This window comes from Aquarana catesbeiana, linkage group LG07 (genome assembly GCF_042186555.1).
Source record: "Aquarana catesbeiana isolate 2022-GZ linkage group LG07, ASM4218655v1, whole genome shotgun sequence".
Classification (NCBI taxonomy): Eukaryota; Metazoa; Chordata; class Amphibia; order Anura; family Ranidae; genus Aquarana; species Aquarana catesbeiana.
The window spans coordinates 199,843,439-199,871,004 of NC_133330.1; the positions used below are offsets into that span (position 1 = coordinate 199,843,439).

The window sequence follows — 27,566 nt, forward strand, 5'->3', positions numbered from 1 at the left end:
CTCTAGTTGGAATGCAGGAACGAGCCCTGCTGCAAAGTATTACATCAAAAATTGTAATTACACGCCCCTGTTAAACAGGGGCTGAAAAATTGTGCCTTAGGCACTGGTGGTGGCGCCCAGAACCAAAAATGTTCTTACAAGCTATCAGCGTGATGATTGAGGAGGAAGAGGATAATTACTCAGGGATAGTCACTCAGCATCAGCATAGGCAGTCTTTGAAGGGATCTGAGATTTCAAAAAAAATTATTCGGTTACATCAGCATCAGGTGCTTGGTAGCTGGTGGTGATCCAAGACTCATTCATTTTTATGAAGGTCAGCCGATCGACCGAGTCGGTGGACAGACGCACCCTGTGATCGGTTACCACGCCTCCAGCAGCACTGAATGTGCGTTCCGAAAGAACGCTGGATGCAGGACAGGCCAGTAGCTCAATTGCATACTGTGCAAGCTCTGGCCAGTGATCCATCCTCAAGACCCAGTAACCCAGAGGATTTTCGGTGGGAAAGGTGTCCAAGTCTGATCTTGCCCCTAGGTATTCCTGCACCATGTAAAACAGACGCTGGCGATGGTTGCTGGAACCGATCATACCTTGGGGCTGCGGACCAAAAAATTGTCTGAACGCATCGGTCAGACGGCCACCTTCTCCACCGCTCCTTCTTTGACTGACCGAAGCCTCAGCAACACGTTGTCCAGAAACAGGAGTTTGTAACCTCCCAGTCTCTGGGAACGCGTTGCACAGACCTTTCTGCAAGGCCTCCCGAAGATGTTTCATCCTCTGCTCCCTCTGCGATGGCAAGATAAGGTCCGCAACCTTACCCTTGTAACGTGGATCAAGGAGGGTTGCCAGCCAGTATTGGTCCTTCTCCTTGATACCACGAATACGAGGATCCTTACGCAGGCTTTGCAGGATCAGGGAGGCCATGCAGCGTAGGTTTGCTGAGGCATTCGGTCCGGAGTCCTCTGGGTCACTAAGAACGACATGGTCCGCAGCCACCTCCTCCCAGCCACGTACAAGTCCATGTGTTTCTTGGGACTGATCCCTTAAAGACTGCTGCTGATGCTGAGTGCCAGGCTCCACCTCCATACTGACACAATCTTCCTCCTCCTCCTCTTCCTCCTCGTCCTGTGTGATCGGCGGGCACGCAGGAACACTGTCTGGATAAAGGGGGCCTTGAGAGCTAAGGAAGTCCTCCTCTTCCTGCCTCTGTTCTGCCTCAAGTGCCCTGTCCATTATTCCACGCAGCGTGTGCTCCAACAGGTGGACAAGGGGGACAGTGTCACTGATGCATGCACTGTCACTGCTCACCATCCTCGTGGCCTCCTCGAATGGTGACAGGACAGTGCATGCATCCCTGATCATGGCCCACTGGCGTGGGGAAAAAAAACCAAGCTCCCCTGACCCTGTCCTGGTGCCATAGTCGCACAGGTACTCATTGATGGCCCTCTGCTGCGTGTGCAGCCGCTGCAGCATGGCCAACGTTGAGTTCCACCTGGTGGGCATGTCACAGATTAGGCGGTTCTTGGGCAGGTTAAACTCCTTTTGGAGGTCCGTCAGCCGAGCACTGGCATTATATGACCGGCGGAAATGCACACAGACTTTCCTGGCCTGCCTCAGGACATCCTGTAAGCCCGGGTACCTGCCCAAGAACCGCTGCACCACCAAGTTAAGGACGTGAGCCAAACAGGGCACATGGGTCATTTGTCCCTGTCGGAGGGCAGAGAGGAGGTTGGTGCCATTGTCGCAAACCACCATTCCTGCCTTAAGTTGGCATGGCGTCAACCACCTCTGAACCTGCCCCTGCAGAGCTGACAGAACCTCTGCCCCAGTGTGGCTCCTGTCCCCCAAGCACACCAGCTCAAGCACCGCATGGCATCTTTTGGCCTGCGTACTTGCGTAGCCCCTTGAACGCCTACGGAGCACCGCTGGTTCCGAGGAAGAGGCCATGGAGGAAGAAGAAGAGGAGGGGGTGGAGGAGAGAGGTGTGTCACAATCAGCATTTTGGAGGCGTGGTGGCGGAACAACCTCCAACACTACTGCACCTTGTCCTGCATCCTTCCCAGCTGCCAGCAGAGTCACCCAATGCGCCGTGAAACTTAGGTAACGTCCCTGTCCATGCCTGCTGGACCATGAGTCAGCGGTAATATGCACCTTACCGCTGACCGCCCTGTCCAGCGAGGCATGGACATTGCCTTCCACATGCCGGTAGAGAGCCGGAATCGCCTTCCGTGAGAAAAAGTGGCGTTTGGGTACCTGCCACTGAGGAACCGCACATTCCACAAACTCACGGAAGGGGGCAGAGTCTACCAACTGAAAAGGCAGCAGTTGAAGTGCTAGCAATTTTGCCAAGCTAGCATTCAACCGCTGGGCATGTGGATGGCTGGGAGCAAACTTCTTTCGGCGGTGCAGCAGCTGGGGCAGGGAAATTTGCCTGGTACAATCTGACGTCGGTGTACCAAAAGCAGATTGCCCACAAGTACTTGGCTGTGACACACCTAATTCTACACCTTCATTCCTCTCACTGCAGGTCTCAGAGAGGACTGAAGGTCTAGTGGGGTTGGAAATCTCAGCTGATGAGGAGCAAGGAGAGATCCTCTTTGTTCTTTGGTGTGGGTCTTTTAGATACGCTTGCCAACGAACTGCATGGCAGGTCAACATATGTCTGGTCAAGCATGTGGTACCCAAGCGGGAGATATTTTGGCCACGCGAGATACGCTTGAGACATATGTTGCAAATAGCAGCGGTGCGATCTGATGCACTCGTCTCAAAAAAGGCCCACACCAAAGAACTTTTTGAATAACGCGCAGAGACTGCAGCGCCCTGCACATGTGGAGCTTTGGGGTGTGATGCAGTCAATGTGCTGCCCTTAGGCTGGCCCCTGGAGGGCATCCTGCCTCGTTGGTGATGTGCTGCCGCCTCCTCCTCCTCCTCCTCCTCCTCCTCCTCCTCCTCCTCCTCCTCCTCTCTCCTATCAGGCACCCACGTTGAGTCAGTGACCTCATCATCCCCTCCCTCCTCATCACTGGAGCAAACCTGGCAGTATGCTGCAGCAGGGGGAGCATGACTGCCAGATTGCTGTCCTTCTTGGGCACCCCCTCTGTCCGCGCTCATGTTACTGCCTTCATCGAGCTCAGTATCGTCATCAGAGCCTTCCAAACGCTGGGCATCCTCCTGGAGCATGTACCCAACACTGTGGTCAAACAGTTCGAGGGAATCCTCATGAGGACATGGTGGAGCTAGGGAAGGAGTCACTGATGACATTGAGCTGAGGGAAGAGGCCGCTGCTTTGCCAGACAAAGCACCCTGGGCATGGGTGAGAGAGGATGAGGAGGATGAGGACGGCTTAGTCATCCACTCGACCAAGTCTTCCGCATGTTGCGGCTCAACATGGCCAGCTGCCGAAAAAAAGGCCAAGCGTGTCCCATGGCCACGTGCTGATGAGGATGCACCGTCTCCACGACCAGCACTAGACACAGAGCCTGCTTGCCCTCTCTTATTGGCTTGTGACTGTCTGCCTCTCCTTCTTGGCCTTCCAGACATACTAATGGCCTGTAGCTGCACTAAGCTGGGATAGAACACCTGTAATTTTCTTCAAGTAGCTTTATATACTGTAACCAGACAAGCCTGCCTGTCAGTAGGAAGATAACAGGAACGGATCTAGCTGAACACTGTGAGCAGGACGCACTGTACTAAATGTAAATAGTCTAGCTGCCTGACCGTGGTACTAATAGGATCAAATAGAACACCTGTAATTTTCTTCAGGTAGCTTTATATACTGTAACCAGACAAGCCTGCCTGTCAGTAGGAAGATAACAGGAACGGATCTAGCTGTACACTGTGAGCAGGACGCACTGTACTAAATGTAAATAGTCTAGCTGCCTGACCGTGGTACTAATAGGATCAAATAGAACACCTGTAATTTTCTTCAGGTAGCTTTATATACTGTAACCAGACAAGCCTGCCTGTCAGTAGGAAGATAACAGGAACGGATCTAGCTGTACACTGTGAGCAGGACGCACTGTACTAAATGTAAATAGTCTAGCTGCCTGACCGTGGTACTAATAGGATCAAATAGAACACCTGTAATTTTCTTCAGGTAGCTTTATATACTGTAACCAGACAAGCCTGCCTGTCAGTAGGAAGATAACAGGAACGGATCTAGCTGAACACTGTGAGCAGGACGCACTGCACTAAATGTAAATAGCAGGAACGGATCTAGCTGAACACTGTGAGCAGGACGCACTGCACTAAATGTAAATAGCAGGAACGGATCTAGCTGAACACTGTGAGCAGGACGCACTGCACTAAATGTAAATAGCAGGAACGGATCTAGCTGAACACTGTGAGCAGGACGCACTGCACTAAATGTAAATAGCAGGAACGGATCTAGCTGAACACTGTGAGCAGGACGCACTGCACTAAATGTAAATTGCAGGAACGGATCTAGCTGAACACTGTGAGCAGGACGCACTGCACTAAATGTAAATAGCAGGAACGGATCTAGCTGAACACTGTGAGCAGGACGCACTGCACTAAATGTAAATTGCAGGAACGGATCTAGCTGAACACTGTGAGCAGGACGCACTGCACTAAATGTAAATAGTCTAGAAGATAACAGGAACGGATCTAGCTGAACACTGTGAGCAGGACGCACTGCACTAAATGTAAATAGCAGGAACGGATCTAGCTGAACACTGTGAGCAGGACGCACTGCATTAAATGTAAATAGTCTAGATAGAAGATAACAGGAACGGATCTAGCTAAACTGAATACAGTGTATATATATATATGCAACACCTGGGATGCATATATATACACAATACACTGTAAGTGCAGCTAACTGACTGACTGTTCTGCCTAATCTATCTAACTCAAATCAAATGACACTGTCTCTCTCTCTCTCTATCTCTCAGCACACCGGAACACACACTACACAGGGCCGCCGTGCAGGCGGCCTTATATAGTGTGGGGTGTGTACTAAATCCCCTGAGCCATAATTGGCCAAAGCCACCCTGGCTTTGGCCAATTACAGCTCTCTCTACTGACGGCGCTGTGATTGGCCAAGCATGCGGGTCATAGTGCATGCTTGGCCAATCATCAGCCAGCAATGCACTGCGATGCCGCAGTGAATTATGGGCCGTGACGCGCCACACGAATTTAGCGCGAACGGCCCATAACGTTCGCAATTCGGCGAACGATCGAACAGCCGATGTTCGAGTCGAACATGGGTTCGACTCGAACACGAAGCTCATCCCTAATGGCCACCCATTCAGATGGCGTTACAGTCAAAATGGTGGGAGCCATACATATTAATGCATCTGACGTTGTATGTGGATAATGGGTGTTCTATAAATTGTTAGATGCCTGTTGTCTTTCCTGTTTTAGCAAGAAAAATCTTAGAAGAGCCTTAAAGCGGAGTTCCACCCAAGAATGGAACTTCCGCTTTAAGTGATGGGGACCCCCTGACATGCCACATTTGGCATGTCATTTTTTTTGCGGGGGAGTGGATACCCTCTTTTTAGAGGCACCCAGCTCCCACTTCCTCCCGGGGCTCCGCGCACCAGAAGGAAGTTCACCTCTCCCCCCTCTCTCCCTGTAATCTTCTGGGGCATGTCACAGGTCCCAGAAGATTGCCCGGCCATTCACAGCGCGCAGCGTGGCTTGCACGTGTGCAGTGTGTGCCCTGCTATGAAGCCACAGCCAGCACCCACAGTTACAATGCTGGCGCCGCAGAGAAGAGAGGGAGAGGAGTGGGGGAGAGTAGCGGGGCTTCATTAGCCGCATCGCTGAACCGTGGGACATGTAAGTGTCCGATTTATTCAAAATTTTTGTAGCTGTTGACTTTTAAATGGGTGGAACTCTGCTTTAAATACTGGTAATCCCCAAAACACATATGACTGAAAAGTGTTTCACAGTGCATATTAGAAGCTTCAGCAAACCAAATAGGACCTTCCTGATTTCCTAGTAGAGGTCATCAAGGATCATCAACCCTTTTCCTCTCCATTAGATTTCAGTTCAATCATAGAAGCTTAACTTTACATGTGGGCTCTACCTAGGGCAATCTGTATGCAAATACCGCCTGCCTAGGAATGCCTACTTCCATAGACATCCACTGATTAGGGAATTTTTATATTGCCATAACTCCTCCCCAAAAAAAGGCCCATTGTTTGCATCAGGGCAGAGGGCTTTTGAAAGGAGTACTGATATGCTATGTACAGCACCCTGCTGACCCCACATGAACAGAAGAAACTTAAGCTTCAAACATAAGCACTATGCTAAGGTTACACGAGACACATAATGTAACTAACCTTTCTCCCACAAATCCTGGTAGACAGGAGCATCCAAGCACCCCATTCACCTCAGTGCAGTTACTGTAGTTATAGCAGGTGATATTTTTCTTCTCATCTCCACAAAAAATTGATGGCATTCTGTTTAATCTGCAATTAAAAGAACAGAGACTATGAAGCACAGACATTACCAAAAATAATACATTTTGCACATTGCTGCTGCCTTTTCCCAAAAGCGGTAGTCTATCTGCTGTATAAACATAGGTTTAAAGTCTCTGTTTTTTTTGGGGTCCTGAGTGGACTGGGTGCACCTGCGAGTAACTTTTTAGTACAGTGATTTTTCTTTGATAATGTTTATACAGAAAATGTATAAATACCTGGAAAGCATTTGCTCTCGATTTAGTGCAAATATGTTTACATATATTCGTTACATTAATGTGAATTAGGATTGCAATTCCAATCAAAGTTGCAATTTTTTCAACATACAGTAAAACCTTGGATTGTGAGCATAATTCATTCCAGAAACGTGCTTGTAATTCCAAAGCACTCGTATATCAAAGCGAATTTCCCCATAAGAAATAATGGAAACGCAGATGATTTGTTCCACAACCATTTATTCATATAAAAATGATTGATGAATCCAGCAGGAGCTAGAGAGTATAAAAGAAAAGAGAGGCACCTCTAAGTGTAGCAATATGGTTACATTTAATGAAGGTACAACATTTAGCAACTCGCATGGTTGATTAAAACAGGCACATCTAAATATGCAGGCATCCAGGGTAAAGCTGCCCACATAGACCGTCCTCCGCACTGCCACCACCATCGACGTTGTTCCTTCCACGCTGCGCTCCAAGAGCACTTGCTTTCAGATCGCTCTACTGCAGGGTAGTCTATTTGGTCACGATTGCAAACTGACAGCTGTGAGAGCCGGCAGTGCGGAGGATGATCTATGTGGACAGCTTTACCCCAGATGTCTGCATACTTAGATGTGCCTCTTTTAATCATCAGCCATGTGAGTTGCTAAATGTTGTACCTTCATTAAATGTAACCATATTGCTATACTTAGAGGCGCCTCTCTTCTCTTTTATACTTAGTTGCTTCTCGTATTGCAAGACATCGCTCATTTATCAAGTTAAAATGTATAAATACATTTTGCTTGTCTTCTAAAACACTCACAGACCAAGTTACTTGCAATCCAAGGTTTTACTGTATCTTCTTTCTGGTACAATTACTTTTATTCAAATAAATGAAATGACAATAAAGCATCCAGTCTGCCCACACAGCAACATAGATCAGTATAAAGCTTTATACAGTATCAAACAAAAAGTCCAGGTAAGATCCACGTGGATATCAATGTCAAGCCTGATAATGGTGCAGTAGGGCATATGCACCCAAAGAGTATAGAGTAACCAAGAAGAAAGAGAGAGGGGCTAGAAGCCCCAGAAGGTTGAAAAAAAAGAAAAGTTACAAAAAGGGGGGGGGGGGACCATAGAGGAAGGCAGAGAGGGAGGAAGGGTAATTCCCTTGAGGCATTGCAAGGCTGATAGTTACAAGCAGGACTCCCATGGCAGAGGCATGATGGGACTTGTAGTTCCCCAACAGCTGGAGGGCCGCCAGTTTGAGACCCCTGGTGTGAGAGTTATGAGAATTGAGAGTTCTTGAGAATACTAGACATCTGTTCATTAAGCATTAAGAGCAGTCATTGATCTCTAACGCCCTGAAAGGTGAACTTGGGTTTCCTCCAGGCCTGGGCAATTGTTCCTTTGTCTGACAAAAATAGGTACAGTAGGTTGCCAACTTTTTCTGGTGAGCATAAAGGCCCCCCGATAGGGCAGTGCAACAGGGCAAAATTAACATCCTTTTGGAAAGTCAAGTCGAACAGAGAGTGTAGCAGGTCAAAGACTCGGGGCCAAAGCCTATCAGTTGCGGACAAGGACACCATGTATGTAAGGCATCCCCGCGACGGCTACAGCCCCGGAAGCAGCGGTCATTAGAACTAGGTTTGGAATAGGCAATTTGAGCTGGGACCCAATACCACCGCAGGAGCACTTTTTATGCCACCTCTAGGGTAGCAGAGTTAGGTGAGCATTTTGCTACAGAAGACCAGGCCTTGCTCAAGTCTGCTAGGTCTCACTTGGACACAGGGATGTGCAGTCAGGGGAGGCAGGTGAGACATGAACATTAAAGAAAAAAATAATAATCGTGCTTCGAGTGTCGTAGCTCATAAAGACCCCAAATTTGGTTCCAGAGATATGGGGCTCTTTGCGCAGCCTGTCAGAAACTAAATTCAGAGCGGCCACTTTAAATACAAGCTGACACACTGTTTGTAGCAGACTGAGAGGTTGAGCTCACAGTGCCTCTCACTTTTTGTCAGAGGCACTGAGCTCAATAAACAGCTTGGAGTATTTGACCAATGGTAAAGTACCATTGGTCCCAGCTGTCCAATAAAAACGCTGCAGTGGAGGCACGCCTCTCACAGCAGTGTCATAGAAGGGGCATGTGCCTAAAAGAAAAATGCTCCCTTCCAGCCCAGCCCTCTTAACTACAAGGAAAAAACATATGTTTATGTGTATAAGATTTACCCACAATCCCATGTTTTTCTCACACAGTTAAGAGGGAGAATGAGAATCTGCTACCTGCTGAAAAGGTACTGTTATATTCAAGCTTAATTTCATATTTATATGCTATATGTTATAACATAATCATTTATTATTTATCTATTTACTGTGAAATTACTGGTTGGAAGTTATAACTTCAAACTTCAGTAATGTGTCCGTTAAGTCACCTGCTTGAGTACAGATTTTGAAAATATAGTAAATTACCTTAAAAACAATATATAATAATTATTTGTATATTACTTATAGTAATTAACCCCTTGCTACCCAGGCCAATTCTGACTTCTCTCCTACATGTAAAAATCATATTTTTTTTGCTAGAATTACTCAGAACCCCCAAACATTATATATATTGTTTTAGTAGACACCCTATGGAATAAAATGGTGGTCATTGCAACTTTTTATGTCACACGGTGTTTGTGCAGCAATTTTTTTGAATGCTTCTTTTTTGGGGAAAAAACTGTTTCATGAATAAAAAAAAAAAAACAACACTAACGTTAGCCCAATTTTTTTGTATAATGTGAAAGATGATGTTACGCAGAGTAAATAGATACCTAACATTTCACACTTTAACCACTTACGGACCGCCCGCCGTCATTATACGGCGGCTCCTTGAAGTGGAATATCGTTGTTATGGCAGCAGCTAGGGGGGGGCCCGTGTGGCTCCCCTGTCATATTTGGTAATACACCTGGATGGGGGGGGCAGAATATAGAGAAACTGATGCCCTCTTTTTTCTTCCTACAGCTGCTGAAAGACAAGTTCTCCTCCTTTCCCTCTAACTGGCATTCAGCGGCTGCAGGAGGAAAATAGAAGACATCGGTTCCTCTATATGCCAACTCCTATGCCCCTCCTACAGTATCTAGGTTATTTGTTTCTTGCTGCCCCCGAGCCCCTTTATGTTCCCCTGGTCCTCGCTCCCCTCACTGCACTGTCGGCTTCTGCCCTCCCCTCCCCCACTGGATACTGCAGGGATGCTTTTAGGATAGAGAGCGGGGCCTTCTCTTTTCTGAATGGGCAGAGTGAAAAATCGGTACTGATCGATTCTATGTCCATTGATAACTGAGCATAATAAACACAGTTTGTGAATGTACAGAGCTATTCCTGTCCATTCCTTCGGTGCAGCTGAGGCTGCAGAGATGGAGATTGAGGGCTGTGTCCTCAATCTACTTTCTCTGTCTCAAAGGTGAAACATCAGATTTCCATTTATACCCCTGATATTTCACCAAAGCCCCTCAATGGGGCTCCTAAACAATTGTAAGAAATAATAAATAAAATTGTAACAAAAAATAATTAAAAAAATGTTAATAAATAGTAAAAAAATAACAAAAATAAAAAAAACTACTGACCCCATCCACTGCACCACTGAACCTGTCCACTACCCCGCTGACATCGTCCACTGCAGTAACTGACCACATCCACTGCATTACTGACAAAGTCCACAGCTCTACTGACTGACGCCATTCACAGTCCTACTGAAACCAGTGGTGGAACTACCAGGCTCGCCACCACAGGGGGCCCCAAGCTGGCAGGAAGGGGGTCCACTGAAGAACATGTGAAAGGGCCCCACTGCAGAACTGAAATAAAGAGCCCCAGTAAACTTACATGTCTTCCTAAATAAATTCCTGATATGCAACAGTATACATGTTCAGGAAAGCTTCACCTTTTATCATTAAATATGATCTTGAGCTCTTGTCAGTGACTTTGCCTAGGCTAAATTGCGTCAGTCTGTTGCAGACAGGAGGAGGCATTTTTCCCAGTCTCCTCTCCTCCAGTGATCACACTGCACATTGCAAATTTTTAGCAGAAGTCACAAGGGAGAGAGCTGCAGCAACCTTATGTTAACATTGTCAAGAAGCTTTGAGTTAGTATATCAGTTTAGAAAGTAGATGCTGACCCTGTATGATGCTTGAACAAAGATGGGGCTGTGCTTTTGGAGAGAACAGCAAATGAAGGCATTGTCAGGGGCAGTACTGTGATCTCTGTGAGAGATAATAAATACCTGAAATTGTTACATTTACACATTACTTAGCATGCAAGCACTAAACATAAAATAAAAAAACACATCTAATGCTGAATAGAACGCGTAACGCTATGCCAGGAGTTTTGATTGAGAGCTGAGTATTTGTTTGCAGCTAATGCAGGTATGTACTAATAAACACTAACATTACCAAGAGTATTTTACCCAATGCAGAGGTTATTAACAGTAATGTATTGAGAAATGACCATGGAGGTAGTCTCTGCTCCCCTATCTGAACAAAAAAGAAAACCATAATTCTATAGAAAAACAAAAATCAGCAAATACAAAGAGATACATTTTGTTGATAATTAGATTGATACATGGGTTTCAAATGATACAGTATTACTGTTTGATATTACTGTTTTGTTTTTTTAAACATCCTTGTATCATAATATAGTGATCTGCTTCTGATAACTACAAAAATACTGCTGATGAGAAAAGGTATTTAGCAGTTTTTATTTACTAAAATAATGTCATGTTCTGTGTACTGTGGGAGACCAGATATGGTGAATGCAGGGTCCTGGGTTTAGTAACACTTTAACCTTTTGTGGTCCAATATTGGAGAGGTAGACTTATGCAAAGTGATGCTCTACCCAATTATTAGGACTTACAGCAAGCCAAGCCAGCTACAAATGCAAGCTATGGCAGTGAGGTATCTAATGCAGCTAAATTGCACAATATACACACATCTGACTGTTTAGGATGATACATACATTCTTACCCAACTGAGAGCGGATGTTTCAAATTGTGAGAACATACTGTGAAGAGTGAAGGTACAGATGTGTTAATATATACAGGTGAAATGGCATTTTCAAAACACTGTAAAAGTAAGAAAGACTACATGGAGTTTATTTCATGATTCTAAACAAAGTGTCAGAGGTCCCCATATATGTTTCTCACCTGCAGTTTGATCCTGTAAAGTTTGCTGGGCAGAGGCAAAAGTATCCTGCTGTTCTTGGAATGCAGGTGGCACCACTTCTACACAGATGGTTATGGCAGCTATTGATGTCGCAGTTAGTTCCAGAGTAACCATCCTCACACTCACACTTATAGCCATTGTGGACAACGCTGCAGTTGCCATGCACACAGGGGTTGGACAGGCACTCAGTGATGTTTGCTTCACAGAATGCTCCGGTCTTCCATATAGGACAAGTGCATATTGGACGGGTGAAGACATCAATACAGCTGCCTCCATACATGCAGGGTTGAGAGGCACAGGGGTCAGACTGTAGGCATCCTATGACAACACTCTCAGGGGAGATTTTCACAAACTGTTCCTTTTGTGGTTTAATTACCAAGTAATCTGAATCTGCAAAGTATGGCAAATGTATTCCTTCTAATAATACTGTGCCCAGACATCCAGTAAAATTCCTGTTTGAGCCATTGTTGATGACACCCATGTAAATCTCTGTGCCCTCCTTTAGAAAGTTTAGATTTCCTGTGGCATGTGAACTGATTGTCTCTGGCTTTCCATCTATTTCCATCTGCCATATGGAGGACTGTAATCTGGGAGCAACCATTGACAAGGAAACACTGTGCCACTGGCTGTCGCTCACTGATCCCACGCTCATCAAACTTACTGCACTAAGGCCATTTCCGCTTTGTAGGTAGAAATGCAGCTTCCTGTCCTGGATACTAATTGTGATTATTTCCGGCTCTCTGTTTGCATGCAGCAGCACAGAGTCAGACTTCAGAGTGCGGAAACCAATTGTCAGGTTGGTGAGGTCCCTTGTAATTTTCCCGTTACTCCTAAATATGATGCCATTGCCTTCCCCACTGAGAAATGCACTGGAAATGCCTGTTATAAAACATAAAATTAAATGGACTAATCATACCACATAACAGTTTCATAAACCATAAAGATCAGCAAAGGTTATCTAGTCATTGACATTTGCATTTAAGGATTCCTGCACTGATTTTGAAAGCCAGGCAGGCGGGAAGCCAGATTTTTTATTTGTCCCTGAATCTCAATTTTTAGCATACAGCAGAGAAATCAACAATTTGTCTTATGCCCCATACACATCAGAAAAAACTTGGATGGTTTTTCCGACGGAATTCCGCTCAAGCTTGCCTTGCATATACACAGTCACACAAAAGTTCTTTGAACTTTCAACCGTCAAGAACGCGGTGACATACAACACTACGAAGAGCCGAGAAAATGAAGTTCAATGCTTCTGAGCATGCGTCAAATTGTTTCCGAGCATGCGTGATTTTTTGCGCGTGCAAATTGCATACAGACAAATGCATTTTTGGATAGGAACTTTTTCCGACCGAAAAATAGAGAACCTGCTCTCAATCTTTTGCTGGCTGGAATTCTGCCAGCAAAAGTCCGATGGAGCATACACACGGTCGGAATTTCTGACCAAAAGCCCACATCCGACTTTTGCTGCCAGAATTTCTGATCATGTGTATGGGCATAAGTCTTTCTAACAGGCACCTTTTCCTACCCTGGGGCAGCAGCAATCTGGAAATGCATGCCATCCCCTGATAGAGCACTCACTAGGTCCTTAAGAGAGTAATCCCAGTGGATAATGTCCCTTTTATGACCTCTTGAAACAGTAGAAAATAAGGCAAAAAAGGTAATGCTAAGAAATTCATGGAGCATTTGATTATGACAGCGACTCGTGCCAAATTCAGGTAGTTCTAAAATGCACCACTTTAACATATTGGCACAATGCCTGCACCAAATTCAAAATAAAATACCAACAGTCTGTATCTTATGAAAGGTGAGCTAAATAAAACCAATTCTCTTTTGGAATACAAAAAGAGACCCTGGTGCAGACAGATTTTGTGAAAGTGTCTCATGTGGGTTCTAAAAGTGGTGCATCGTGTATCAAATTCATGTACATGTTCTAGACAGGTACATAAATTTGGTGCACACTACACCACTTTTAAGAATGCATTTGGGACACTTTCACAAACTCTGTCTGCACAAGTCTTTATGAATTCCATAATATATGTTTTTAGTTTAGTTTCCTATAGTGGATTTTTTCCCTAGATAATACTGGATTTATGTTTTGCAATATAGTTTAGCATAACTGTTATATTCCTGAGAAATATTTCCTATTATCTTGGGATGTACATCATCGTTGATCTTAACTATTTAACATCTTTTTTTTTATATATATAGCTTAAGGGGTGTTTACTAAAATTTTAAATAGTTGTTCAGTCTGGGAAAAAAAATAAAATTCAGCATCTACAAATACTGTAGCTGCTGACTTTTAATAAAAGGAACTTATCTGTCCAGGGATCCAGCGCTGTCCTTACCCAGGCTAATTCTTTACTAGCCTTTAGGTTCCATACACCGGGATCCTAACTGTGGGCAGCCAGCTATGCTGCTTTAGGCTTCACAGCCAGCTGCCCACTGTGAATGAGAGAGCCCCACTGCACTTTATGAATGGTCCAACAGTCTTCTTGGACCTGTGATATGTCCTAGAAGACTATGGGGGGGGGGGGGGGGGAGTTAGGAGAACTTCCACTTGGATCACCTAGGCGAGCCAAGCAGAAGTGGGAATGAGTACCTGTCAAATCTAGGCACCCCCCATTTGGGAGAGGATTGGGGGAGAAGGAATTAAAGCAGAAGTTACCATTTTGGAAGAAAGCATTTCATTAGTGCATGTGATAATTTGAAAACCTGACTTTGCCAACTGCATTAACAGAAGCATTAATCCTTGTTTTATGAAAAAGGCAGTGTAAAAATAACAGTAAAAAATAGCAAAGAAACCAAAACATGTTAAGCAGAGATACACTGCTACTAACATACTATTGACAAAGGCTGCCCGAAATGTTTGGTTTCTTTGCTACTTTTGTATACCACGTCTCATTAAAAAAATGTTTTTTTTCCTTTTGAAAACACAATAAGTCCCAAATTATTTTCATGCCCTCTACAGCAAAAGGGTTCAAATTCATCTGTGCCCAGACATTATATCATGCAGTTTACCAGTCCTTAAATGTAATGGCTGTATTAGTTTCTTTTTTTTTCCCTTTTTTTTCACCCGGTGAACAAATCAGTAACACACTTCCTGCCTGCACTTCTCTACTGTATGGAGGAGTGGGACCATCACATGCTTTTCCCTTTGTGCGATCACAGTGCGACGGTGGTGCATTAAATGTATTTTATTGTTATTTATTTTATTCAAATTTTTGATTTTTACACTCTCTTTTTAATTTTTTTGTATCATTTTTATTGCTATCACAAGAAATGTAAACATCCCTTGTGATAGCAATAAAGCATGACGGGTCCTCTTTACTGAGACATCTGCATTCTATTAGACCCAAGATCTCTCATCTTCTCCTAAATGCATCTGATCAAACCAAGATCAGTTTGAACAGGTGCCTTCCCAATCCAAAAATAGATTGTTTACATTCTGCCAAAACCGCAAGTGACAAAATACTTGTCGCTTCCAGTCTCTTAGACCATAGATATGATCGGGGATGTTCCAGTCCCCGGTGAGCTCTATGAATAGCCGAGGAGCTGCCGGCTTCAGTCCTGGGCATCCCAATGAGAGGGGAGAGGCCGGAGAGGCACTGGAGGTTGCCCACCTTCTCATCGCCTGTAAAAGCGATCCAGTGGCTAATTAGCTGCTGGCATTGCTTTTACATTATAGAGCATTTCTGGCTCTAAAAAAAAAGATACCGGGGTCATGGCCCCAATGTTACCACTCAAACAGCCACTAGTACGACGTTTGGCGGCAAGTGGTTGACAGAAGTTGAAAAATAACAGACTTACTGATTTCCCACAACTTTCATTGCTTCTACTCTTTCATTAATGGTCACTCTGTATACATCTGGGCAGAATTCAGAGACAAGTATCAAGCCCCACCCACTGAGCTCTTTCGGTTTCTACAAATTAAGCATTGGTTAACTACAATACTTACCAACAAATATCTTTCAACTCCTCTTCCCTTGCTCAAATATATTAGCCACTGCATGCCTCTTCCTCCCAAACTTATTTCTACTATCTATTCACAGCTGAATGATCTTAAAAACCCTGGAGTTCAGGCATTTCTAAGTGTGACAATGACTTTAAAAGCACTAGAAACAGGGAGGTATGGATACATATCTGGGCCATGATAGCCTTTTGCTCTATCAGTACACTCATACTCGAATTGGGTTTTAAATCTGTCTCCAGACGGTATATGATCCTAACTTGCATAGCACAGCTTTGTCCAAATTCCTGCAGTACTTATTTTTGGAGCTGCTCCTTCCCAGGAGATGTACTTCATATGTAGTGGTCGTTTTCCATGCTTTCCAGATTTTGGATGAAGGTTCTATTACAAATGTTGCCAACCTGCCCCTTCCTTAGGAACCCTTGGCACGTTCTATTACATTTGAAGCCTCTAGGTCTCATGAGATCCCAATTCAATATGACAACATATGTTTTATTAGTGGCTAAACAAACTATTGCAAAACTTGAAAACAACAGTTTGCTTTCTGCGCACAAGGCCATCGCCACATAGACACCTTCTTTATCATGAAAAGCTTATTAGGTTCCTTCTGGATACACATAAGAAATTCCTGAAAACCCGGGTCCCATTGATACAATACACCCACCCTTTCCATGTCCCCAGCTAGCTATACATTGCTTCAGAAATCTAAGTCCTAAGCTTCTGATCGGAGTGTCCCCGATGCTCTCCTCTTGTTTTGCTCTTCCCTTTTCTATCCTGTTCCACTTTCTTCACTTTCGTTTTTCTTTATGACAACCCCCCCCCTTCCCCCCAGCTTGGGAAGTCTTTGGTAATATGTTCATTGGCTTTCCTTTGTACAGTAGACCCATCCCTTGCATTCAATCCACAAGTGTCACCCAGCGTTTCGTTTAATGCATGTTTGACCTCCCGCTTTTTTTGTTGTTGTTTTACTGTAGAGCGAGTATGCCTTTTGCAGTACTCATTGACCTTTATTTTAATTATTTTAATGTCTCCTATAGATGCACTTTAGAATTCTTTCAAATGTTGGTTACTTTTATACATTTTGTACAGGTTATGCTATGTATCTTACAAAATTTCAATAACAATCTATTAAAAATGAAAGTGAAAAATAACAGACTTACTTGCAGGATCACCAGGTGAAAATAAAGGAAACAAGACTAAAAAAAGAAAACTAATACATCTACCACATTTAAGGACTGAAAAGCTGCAATATAATAAATGTTTGCTTTTTGGTTTAGATAAACTTTAAAGAAAGATTTTAGACCCTGTTTAGCAGCTTAGAAACAAATGTCAGAATACACAGATCAGCACTGCAGCCATTGGCTGCAGTGGCTGATCGCATGCTGGTTTTCCAGCAGGTCCGTTTGATAGAGAGGGATGCACACAGACTGAACCTCTGCTGGTTCCCTTTGAACCTGATGAATTTCGATACGTGTGTACCCACCTTTAGTCTAAACAGTGCTGTGCAAGTATATACAGGAGAATGATATTAAGGGAGATCCAGAGACTTACACTAGTTACAAAATTTTTTTTGATGAATATGTACCAGCATTAATTGGTGTTTTTTAAATCCGCCTAGAGATCAGCAAGTGGATACCATTTTCTATCAAGTCATACAGATAACTGTGACTTCTGATTCTGAATGTCAGCAATCAATTTATTATTTTGTGCATTAGGAATATGACAGAAATGATATGCTATGGCTCGGTCTGACCTTTAAGTATACAATTGGCAGTACATTAGGCCAATCAATTTGCTCAGAACTAGCCCTGCAAAACCCAGATGCTAACAACTGCATCCCTGGCAACCCCAATGATAACATCCCCCAACATGAATCAGCTGAGCTTACTGAAAGCAACTGCTAGCCCTGCCACTATGGTTCTGTTGCTTTAAGTTTATCTAAATCTAAAACCAAAAAAATATTATATTGCAGATTACCTTTTCTTAGAAGTAGTTACTGCATTATTTTTTGTCTTTTAAGCGAAGAACATTTTTAGCAAGTACAAAAATTGAGAGTTGTTTTTGCCAACATGCAATCCATTTATGACTTCCCATGAGTTTAGAAGAAAGCACAAAGAACCTTAATATTTATTATGTAAACATCTAGTCCCATCAATCCACTATCTAATGGAGATGAACAAAGGCAGACATATTTGAGTGTCTGTGTTACAACGTTGGCTCCATCCATAGAATATGTGGAGATAAAAGATGAAGGGACAGGAAGTATGTTATTTACAGGATTTCTGGATATAAATTCCGAAAGAAAAGTCTAAAGAAAAAAACAATACATCCACTACATCTATGGACTGTTAAGTTGCAATATATGGCATTTTTGTTTTTGGGTTTAGTGATGCTTTAACTGTCCCCTTTTAATGTGATGTGAACACAGGGACGCTCAAGGACATCACTAAGCAAGGAAAAGGTTTTAGGAAATATCTGGTAGGCATAGAAGTTTCATGACCACATAAAAATACATGGCAGTGATACTGCTTGCTTACACTCATATCCACTTGGCACAGGCTGACACACAGATCCAAGAGGACACTGGGTGAGCTGGCAATAATCCTGCTCACATCTTTCTCTTGCTGCAGTGCAATTGTTTTTACACCCCTTTGTCACATTGTTCAGAAATGGGCCTTCATATGACTCAGAACTAGGGAAGAACTCCAGAGGTTGGTCATCAATCCTCAGATCTTGAATACAGCCTTTAAAGTATCCTCCATTTAGAACAGTTTCAAGAGGGTCCACCAGTCCTCCCACACAAAGTGTACTTATGGCCTGTTGTCTCTTAATGGTTATAGATATTTGAGCTAGTGATGTTGATGAAGTATAAACTTCAAGATTGTCTTTCGTTAGCTTCAAAGAAACCAAGTGAAAATGGAAGTCATTAATATGAATTTCTCCTTTCGAAATAATGCCATTTCCAGCTTTTGCTTTTAAATGACCATCTTCAATAAACACTGTGATGTCATAAGATGTGGAATTTCCAAAAGCAAACAACAAACCGGAATTGTGTTCTGCTCTCACAAATGCTGATAAGATGATGTCATCCATATGTGTATTCAGAGAGTGGAAAAAGGCATATGAGGATACCTTTCCATGCCCAAACTCTGCAGCTTCATATTCTGAAAGCAGCAAAAAAGATTTAACAAATACAAAATTCTGAAGGAAATACTAAATATTGCATTATATATATTTATATATTCATAACCATAAGTAGCTTGCGCCCATCACAAGGGGATTTCCAGTATTGTGATTAAAAAAAAAAAAAAAAAAAAAAAGATATGCTGCTCCTGATGCTTTGCTAACTCAGTGCTAAGAATCTATCAAAAGAATACAAATCCCCAGTATATTGGGAGTCAGTCTGATGAACACAGTGTTAGATGGTTAGGAGCGGATACATTTTTATAAAAATTTTTTTGAGCAAATCAAATGTGATGTATATGTTATGTGCGTACATTGATATACTGCTTAATCTGCTAAAACAGCATAAGAACATCTGTTGTTTCAGGGTGGAAAACTTAAAAAAAAAAAGATATTCTGAAATACCATCTAATATGAAATTTGTAACAAACAGGAGGTGTTCTTCCTGGTTTTAAAACTGTTTATTTAATGAGGAACTTCTTTATTGTCCACTTTTTTGAGTTTCATGTTAATGAGTTTGTTAAACTCTTGTTGGGGCTTATTCCGTATATTCATTATACACTGGCGTATAATGATACAATGTTACACAAAGTCACTAAAGCCCAACGTCTTAGCTTGGAATATTTTCCCTTAATTCCTTCCCTGACCATTGCAGGATAGAGGGAACAGCTTCCCTTCCAGGGCGCAAGCAGTAATATAAACTTAAATGTTCTAATTCTTTGTATTCTACTAAAAAAGATCTTATATTATTGTCCATGTCCCCATTGGAGGGATTATGTCTAACCAGTACGTTAATAGTAATCTGGGACCCAGACAGCAATAAAAACATGACTAAGATTTACATCCTTCCACACTGTTTCCTAAAATTAAAATAAAGGTCTAGGTTGGGCTTTCACCTACACACAAGAAGATTGAATTGCATTATTTGCCACTGAAAATAAAATAAATATACATCTTAAATATGTATTTGTATTTACAATTAGGGATTTGAATATGAACTTTGCCATTTGATGGGTCACAGGCTCCTAATAAAGAGAAAAATGAAATAATTTCATAAGACTGGTGTTTTAAGGTATTTGGAAATGGAATGGAAAGTTTACAGAAAATAAGGGATAAGAATGGTTATTTTTCAACCCTACCTGAGGCAGCTGTGTATTGACTTCATTAAAAAAAATGGATGCTAAATGGATGCTAATTAGAACATGAGGAGTAAAAGTCATGATTTTCATATTAAAGTGACTCTGCTATTACAAGGTTATTTATAAAAAAAAAAAAAGGGAAGCTTTGTAAAAGATATTATCTATACTTACCTATCCGGCAGCCCATGTCTTGCCACTGCTTCACTGCTCCCTGGCCACTGCAGGTCTTTTGCACTTCCAGGTGTGTGAATACTTGCTTCATCTGTATAGAGAATGTGGAGATGCCGCACACCGAGTAGCCCAATTTTAGATAGGAATGAAAAGCAGCCTCATCCTAGCTCCTTCCAGGCCACACCCTCTCATGTGTTTCACTCCACCCTTGGGGTTTAGTAATAGTGACCTCTATGGCTAAGCACGGAGGGCAGGGTAAAATGCATTGGGGGGGAGCCTGGGAGGATCCTAGGCTGAGGTAGTTTTTTATTCCTATCTAAGATCAGGCTACTCGGTGTGCGGCGTCTCCATATTGTCTATACACTTCTGAGCTTTCCGATGCCAGCTCCCGCATGAGTTTAGGATCACCAGAGCAGGGATCTCAGCACTTACAGCACCACTCCAAGATATTCGATACTTGCTTCATCTACCACACACACTGCTTTTCCTCTCACTAACTTGAATGTCACCATAGGATACAGTATATGAGCTGGTTGGGAGGAACCACTGCATGTGGTAGAGGAGCAGGTATTTGACCCACCTGCAGCGGCCAGGGAGTAGAGAAGTGATCTTTCAGGACATAGGCCACTGGAAAGGAATGGTCTAGATGAGTAGATGGAAAGTACAGGTGATCCACACAACGCCCTTCTTTTTATGTCGCGACAGAGTCACTTTAATGTATATAGGCAGGGTGCTCTAAATAACATCCCTTTTTCAAAAAACTCTAACTCTCAGGAATTTCAATACATTTTACTTTCCAGATGGATTTATTTAATTGTTCAGATATAGTCCTGTCCTTTTCACATACAGAATCAAATGAAAAGCTGAAAGAATCTTTCAGCATCTATATTTAAATAGTGAATTATCTTTTTTCATGCTGAAAAAAAGTGAAAAAGATCACAATTATCAGCCTCCTGTATATACCTATGTGGAATGCCTATATAATTTAAAACTCTTTCATTATTTATTTTTTTGTTTAACACTAATATTTATAGTAGCAATTGTAATAATTTTAAGCAATTTCTATTCTTACCTGAGGAGCAGTTAATCCCTCTATAAGGCCTATAGCAATCACAGTAGTAGTTGATCCATAGATTAATGCATTTCCCCCTGTTTTCACAAGGTTGGTTCTCGCAGTGATCTCGTCGCTTGCAGCCAACTTCAACACCAACCGATTTTCCAACTTCTTCTGTAATAACAGTGGAACCTACTTTGATATCCCTTAAGCAGCCTACAAGCCAGGGCTTTGTTTCGACTATGTTACTATGATGTTCCTCTTTGGTCTTCACTGGTTGTATACCTCCTATTGACATTCCCTGGAACTCAATGTTGGTTGGACCATCATAGCTGGACTGGGTTACACACGTAACATCACAAGAGGGATCAAGCAGCCTAAACTGAATATTGTCTGAGATTATAATTTCAATGGTATGCCAAAGATTATCACTGATATTGCGAGACAAATGTAGAAGTGTGCTCCATTGAGTATTATTGAGAAAATCCAAGAATAAAAAGCTCTTTTCTATATACATTGACAGGGAAGCTGGCTTGGTTCCAAAGTTAAAAATAACAGCATTTGTCTGGACCGTGGAGAAGCTCAGCGATATAGTGGAAAGTAAACCCCTTTGGGGCTGAATAGTAATATTCCTAATAGGAAGAATTGCTCTACCATTAAAGGAGAAAGTTGTCTGTGCCTGACATTCAGGGCCTACAAATCCTGCAGGACAAATGCAGGTGTGATAGTGTTTGCCGTTCATTACATATGGTACACATGAACCACCATTGTGGCATCTCTGTTTTTCACAACCACGGAGCATCTCTGTGCAATCTGATCCTCCATAATAATATCCTCTTGGATCCTTTATTGTAGGACAATGACAAGTGTAGGTGCCATGAAGATTTTCACATGTGCCTCCATTCTGACAAGGATTTGACTGACACTCATTAAGGTCTTGATCACAACGAACACCTATATTGAATAAAAAGAAAAAAAAATGTTCTCTAAGTAACAACAACAACTTCAACCCTATATAATAAATTGATATATATATATATATATAACAGTGGTCCATATCAGGCTTGTATGACAACCTTGCAATAGTGGCACAGTCCTTGATAAAAACAGACTTTATATATTTATAATGGCTTACCTAAATATATGAGAAGTGAGAAGAGATATACCCATATAGCTGGACAAAGCATTCTCCGGGCTGGCTAGTGAACAGATTAGCTGTATCTATGTGCTTCCTATTACCTGTATTCCGTCACTGGATTACTCCTCTGCACAGACTGCTTTTTAAATCTCATAAGAACAGCTTAGTCTAATTCCGTTACCAGTTTTTATTCAATGAGCAGCACAACAGATCTGAATAGTGGGGACACATTAATCATTATGTAGACTAGAAATCAATCAGAAGAGATAAAATCCTCCTATTATGTTTTTCTTCTTTTTTTTTTTTTTTTTAAGTTGAAATCTTATACAAAAATTCAAAGTGTTAGCTAGCTGTGTACCAAAAGCAACAAAGTGGTTAAACTTCTCAGGAAATCTCAGTGATGCTGTTGGATAAGTGTGTTAGATGCTGTCACTGGCAGACATTCTGATGTAAAAGGGTTTTCTGAGGATTCTAAGGCTGGAGGGGATATTCCAGAATCTAGGCTACAGAAGGAAGCTGGAACATAAATGACTTTACATGTTGTCACTCAGTAACGAGTGACAATTAGATTGTATAATTCTAACACACTAGAAGTGAACATGATGGTTTAAAGCCCAACCTCAATAGAAAACTTTTTTTTTTTTTAGTTTTGATCAGAGTGGAGTTATTACCACTATTAGTTTTTTTTTATTTTTTTATGACCATACCTGTTGAAGATATTTCCCATAATTTCCTTTCCTCTGTTATTGCACCAAGTTGTGAGGGGGAACACAGACAGCAACAAAAGAGTTATGGGGGTTTATTTACTAAAGACAAATCCACTTTGCACTACAAGTGCACTGCAAGTGCACTTGGAAGTGCAGTCGTTGTAGATCCGAGGGGTACATGCAAGGATAATAAAAAACAGCATTTTTGCTTGTACATAATTGAATGATAATATCAGCAGAGCTTCCCCTCATTTCAGATCTTCACTTCAGATCTACAGTGACTGCACTTCCAAGTGCATTTGTAGTGCAAAGTGGATTTGCCTTTAGTAAATCAACCCCATGGTGTTATAGCAAGTAAATGTGCATATTATTATGTAGCAATAACTCTCGACGGAGCTGCTGGTTTAAGCGGGCTTGTTACCTTCACTCTCCTTCCCTCTGTTTCACCGGCACTGGGTCTAGGGTTCCGTTGAGTTTACCTCTGGACGATGCACACACCAACACTTGAGTACGTTTTCAATGCTTTGTTAAACGATTTACTAAGGAAGTAGGAGGAAAGAGGCAGAAGGGAAACTGCAGAAGAGACTCAAATATCTTTTTATAAGATTCTTGGCAAATGTCCTGGTAGAATTTGGATATTACAATAGAATGCGCTCCCCTCGTGGGACACACTTTTTGCTCGCCTGGATAGGCCTCTCTCACTTGCCTAGCAGCCAATATGTAGCACGAACAAAAGTCTCTGCCATAGACTTGTTTGGAATAAACCTGTACGATCCTCTGCCACAGGATGTATTGGTCTTTCTGCAATGAACGTCAGTCACAGTGCTTGAACCTTTAAGCCAACCCGGCAACACTATGCTGTATAGTTACTTTTAGGATACGTCCTCCAACCGAGTCACCAGGCCCCTCTCCAGACCAGCATGCTGCGTGATCCTTCCATGACGGGTCCTCCCCTGGGATCTCCTCGGTTGTCCAGCTTCTTCACTCTGGATAGACAGCTCAGGACTATTACTGGGCTGCTGTGGTAGGCCCCAGACCCCCTCCACCGAGTTGTCTCCGGGACAGAAGAGCATCCATACGCTTCGACACGTTGCCTTTCCAACACTGACCAGTGATAACAGCGACACCCACCGGTCAGTATGGAAACACACACAACGTCAGCCAAGCTGGAACAGAGGCAAACCTAACCTTCTTAACGAACAAGTTACTAAATTTACCTAACATATGGTAGATCGCAAATCTACCAGCGCTACATACTCCCCCCACTACAGTAGACGTTGTCCCCAACGTCTGTCCAAAAACAGTAACAGTAACTCCCAAGCCTGGGAGTAGGTATTTGAGTTTCTTATAACTTGGATAGACAAAGAGAGAGGAAAAGACAGTGGAAAGATATTATAAGACTTACATCTATAAAACATTATGTTCACATCCGCAAACAAAACCATCCTATGACTGTACATAACCTCACTATCTATCTAGCTGAAAAGCCTCCCAGCTTGATAGGAGATCCAATAGTTGCTGAAAAGGAAAACATATTTAACACACATATATATTGTACAATATCAGGAGCAAAGCCTCATCTTTTTTTTTTTTTATAAAAAAATGAGCCTCCCTTCCTTTTATCCATATCGGAATAAACTTAAGGAGCCCATCCCTGTAATATGATCTCTTCAAATAAAGAAAAAAATCCAGCTAGCAAAAATAAGTCCTTGGATTTAAAACACTGAACAGAATATGTAAATCTTGACCACGCAGATTTCTTTACACTGACACTAACTAGCTAACTACTTGCAAAGTTCTTTTGTCTAGAATCACCAATAAAACCGGGGATCTGGCAAGGTCAGTGTCTTTCCCGTTTTATCCACTGTGGTGATGAAATAGACATCATCTTTTCCGGGCCTGCAAATGACCACTTTGTCAGCATAGATGTGCCGACCGAAATTCCAGTGCATGAAACATCCACTAAAACGTTCATCCATCTTAGCAGAACATCCAGTCTTTTGGAAGGGCTTTGGCACAGACAAGTAGTCCCAAACAGCCTCACCGTACCAAAGTTCCCGGTTAGTTTCAATCACCTGCATTATATCCTGGGGCACATAGGGGAACTCCAAACCATACTCGGCAGCTACACGCTTGTTCAACATTCTTTGTAAGCGCGCAAGTTTGGGCAAAGATCTGTCCCTCCCCATACCAGGCGGTACACAGGAATCCAATGACTTGCTCACCATAGACCCAGCCGGTGTCTGTAGTGAATTAGCAACTTTTGGCAAAGTCCCAGTAACAGTACTGTGTGGCTCCACACAGGGTGACGTCTTCCCAGAACTCAGGGCTGTCCATTCAGGGAAAGTCATAGCAGAGGCAACATCTTCACCTTGTGACCATAACAGCTCTTGTGACATAGTCTCAAAAAGGGTCATCATCACCGGAAAGATCTGACATGGATTCTATTTCCAAATCTCCCAACTCTTCTGCTGGTAGATATTTATTTACAGTGCCAGATACATTCCCCACTCTGATAGCTCCGGTTCAGGTAACCTCTGGGGTAGGCCTCGACCACGGCCGCGGGAGGTCTTCACATATCCCACCTTCCTTTGAGCAGGTACCACAGGAGTAGCTGTAGTGGACGCAGAAATCAAAGTAATGTCCCCTGAGGAGATGACAGCAGCAGTGTCTCTTTCCGGAACATTGTCAGCAACAACAGGCAAAGTGGTGGCCTGTCGTTCTCTCTCTGTAGCGGTAGCAGCCTCTACTGTGGCGATACCTGTTGCCCAATCCATCCTATAAGCACGGGGTGACGTGGTAGGTTGCTCCACCACAAACAAGTACTCTCCACATTGCGGACATCGGCCAAACGGATGGAGATGTACGGCCAATCCTTCACATCGGTGGCAGATCATAACCAGTCCCTCAATATCTCCTGAGGTATACAGGACAAACCTCCCCTGCAGCTTCAAACGAACTCCAGTATCTGTAAGCAGAGTTCTAGATAGCACAGTATTCATCACAGTGCTTACAGGGAACATTCTCGGTCCCATGATTGGCTGCATCGCCGGAAAAGACATGGCCACACTCTGATCTTCTCAGCGCGATCACGAGGCCTCTCTTCTCCTCTGGCGCCAAACACATACACGCGTCCCACGCGGTAGCAAGTAGGGTAGGCTCCTCCCACTTGTTCTTCTGGTCACGTAGCTCCCGGGCCTTCACTGGCACCCGCCGTCTACGCATTCAGAAATAAAGTCCTGCAGTTTAACCTTTTCTCTTCCTGAAGAATTTTTTCAAAGTCCAGCTCTCTCCGTAAACTCCTGGTAAAATACTTCTCTGGGTTTGCGAGAATTGACGGTCAACAAATCCCGGAGGACGCCCCCACATGTAGCAATAACTCTTGATGGAGCTGCTGGTTTAAGCGGGCTTGTTACCTTCACTCTCCTTCCCTTTGTTTCACCCGCACCGGGTCTAGGGTTCCGTTGAGTTTACCTCTGGACGATGCACACACCAACACTTGAGTACGTTTTCAATGCTTTATTAAACTATTTACTAAGGAAGTAGCAGGAAAGAGGCAGAAGGGAAGCTGCAGAAGAAACTCAAATATCTTCTTATAAGATTCTTGACAAATGTCCTGGTAGAATTTGGATATTACAATAGAATGCGCTCCCCTCGTGGGACACACTTTTTGCTCGCCTGGATAATCCTCTCTCACTTGCCTAGCAGCCAGTACGTAGCATGAACAAAAGTCTCTGCCACAGACTTGTTTGGGATAAACCTGTATGATCCTCTGCCACAGGATGTATTGGTCTTTCTGCAATGAACATCAGTCACAGTGCTTAAACCTTTAAGCCAACCCGGCAACACTATGCTATATAGTTACTTTTAGGATACGTCCTCCAACCGAGTCACCAGGCCTCTCTCCAGACCAGCACGCTGCGTGATCCTTCCATGACGGGTCCTCCCCTGGGATCTCCTCGGTTGTCCAGCTTCTTCACTCTGGATAGACAGCTCAGGACCATTACTGGGCTGCTGTGGTAGGCCCCAGACAAGCTTCTGGGCCCACCCCTGCGACGCAGCGACGTGGGCCTCTGGAACGGAGGACCACGAGAGTGCTCTCTAACGCATACCTGTCGGCCAGGAGGGCCAGCAGGTGGCTGTAAAACGAACCCCACAATATGGCGTCTGTCCCATAAATACCCTCGCCCAGAATGCAACTCAGAGGACCACCTTCACCGAGTTGTCTCCGGGACAGAAGAGCATCCATACGCTTCGACACGTTGCCTTTCCAACACTGACCAGTGATAACAGCGACACCCACCGGTCAGTATGGAAACACACACAACGTCAGCCAAGCTGGAACAGAGGCAAACCTAACCTTCTTAA

At 43.2% G+C, this 27,566-nt stretch overlaps 1 protein-coding gene across 1 annotated transcript in view; it reads right to left on the reverse strand.

Annotated features, from left to right (window-relative positions):
* The window catches only part of CRB1 (crumbs cell polarity complex component 1), a 210,492-nt gene that overhangs the window by 49,839 nt on the left and 133,087 nt on the right, over positions 1-27,566 (reverse strand). Inside the window, exons 6-9 of the mRNA XM_073592978.1 lie at positions 21,372-22,307; positions 18,344-18,970; positions 11,818-12,715; positions 6,306-6,434 (exon numbers count right to left, since the gene is read on the reverse strand). Of these exons, the coding sequence (XP_073449079.1) occupies positions 6,306-6,434; positions 11,818-12,715; positions 18,344-18,970; positions 21,372-22,307 (2,590 nt within the window). The remainder of the gene's footprint in view (positions 1-6,305; positions 6,435-11,817; positions 12,716-18,343; positions 18,971-21,371; positions 22,308-27,566) is intronic.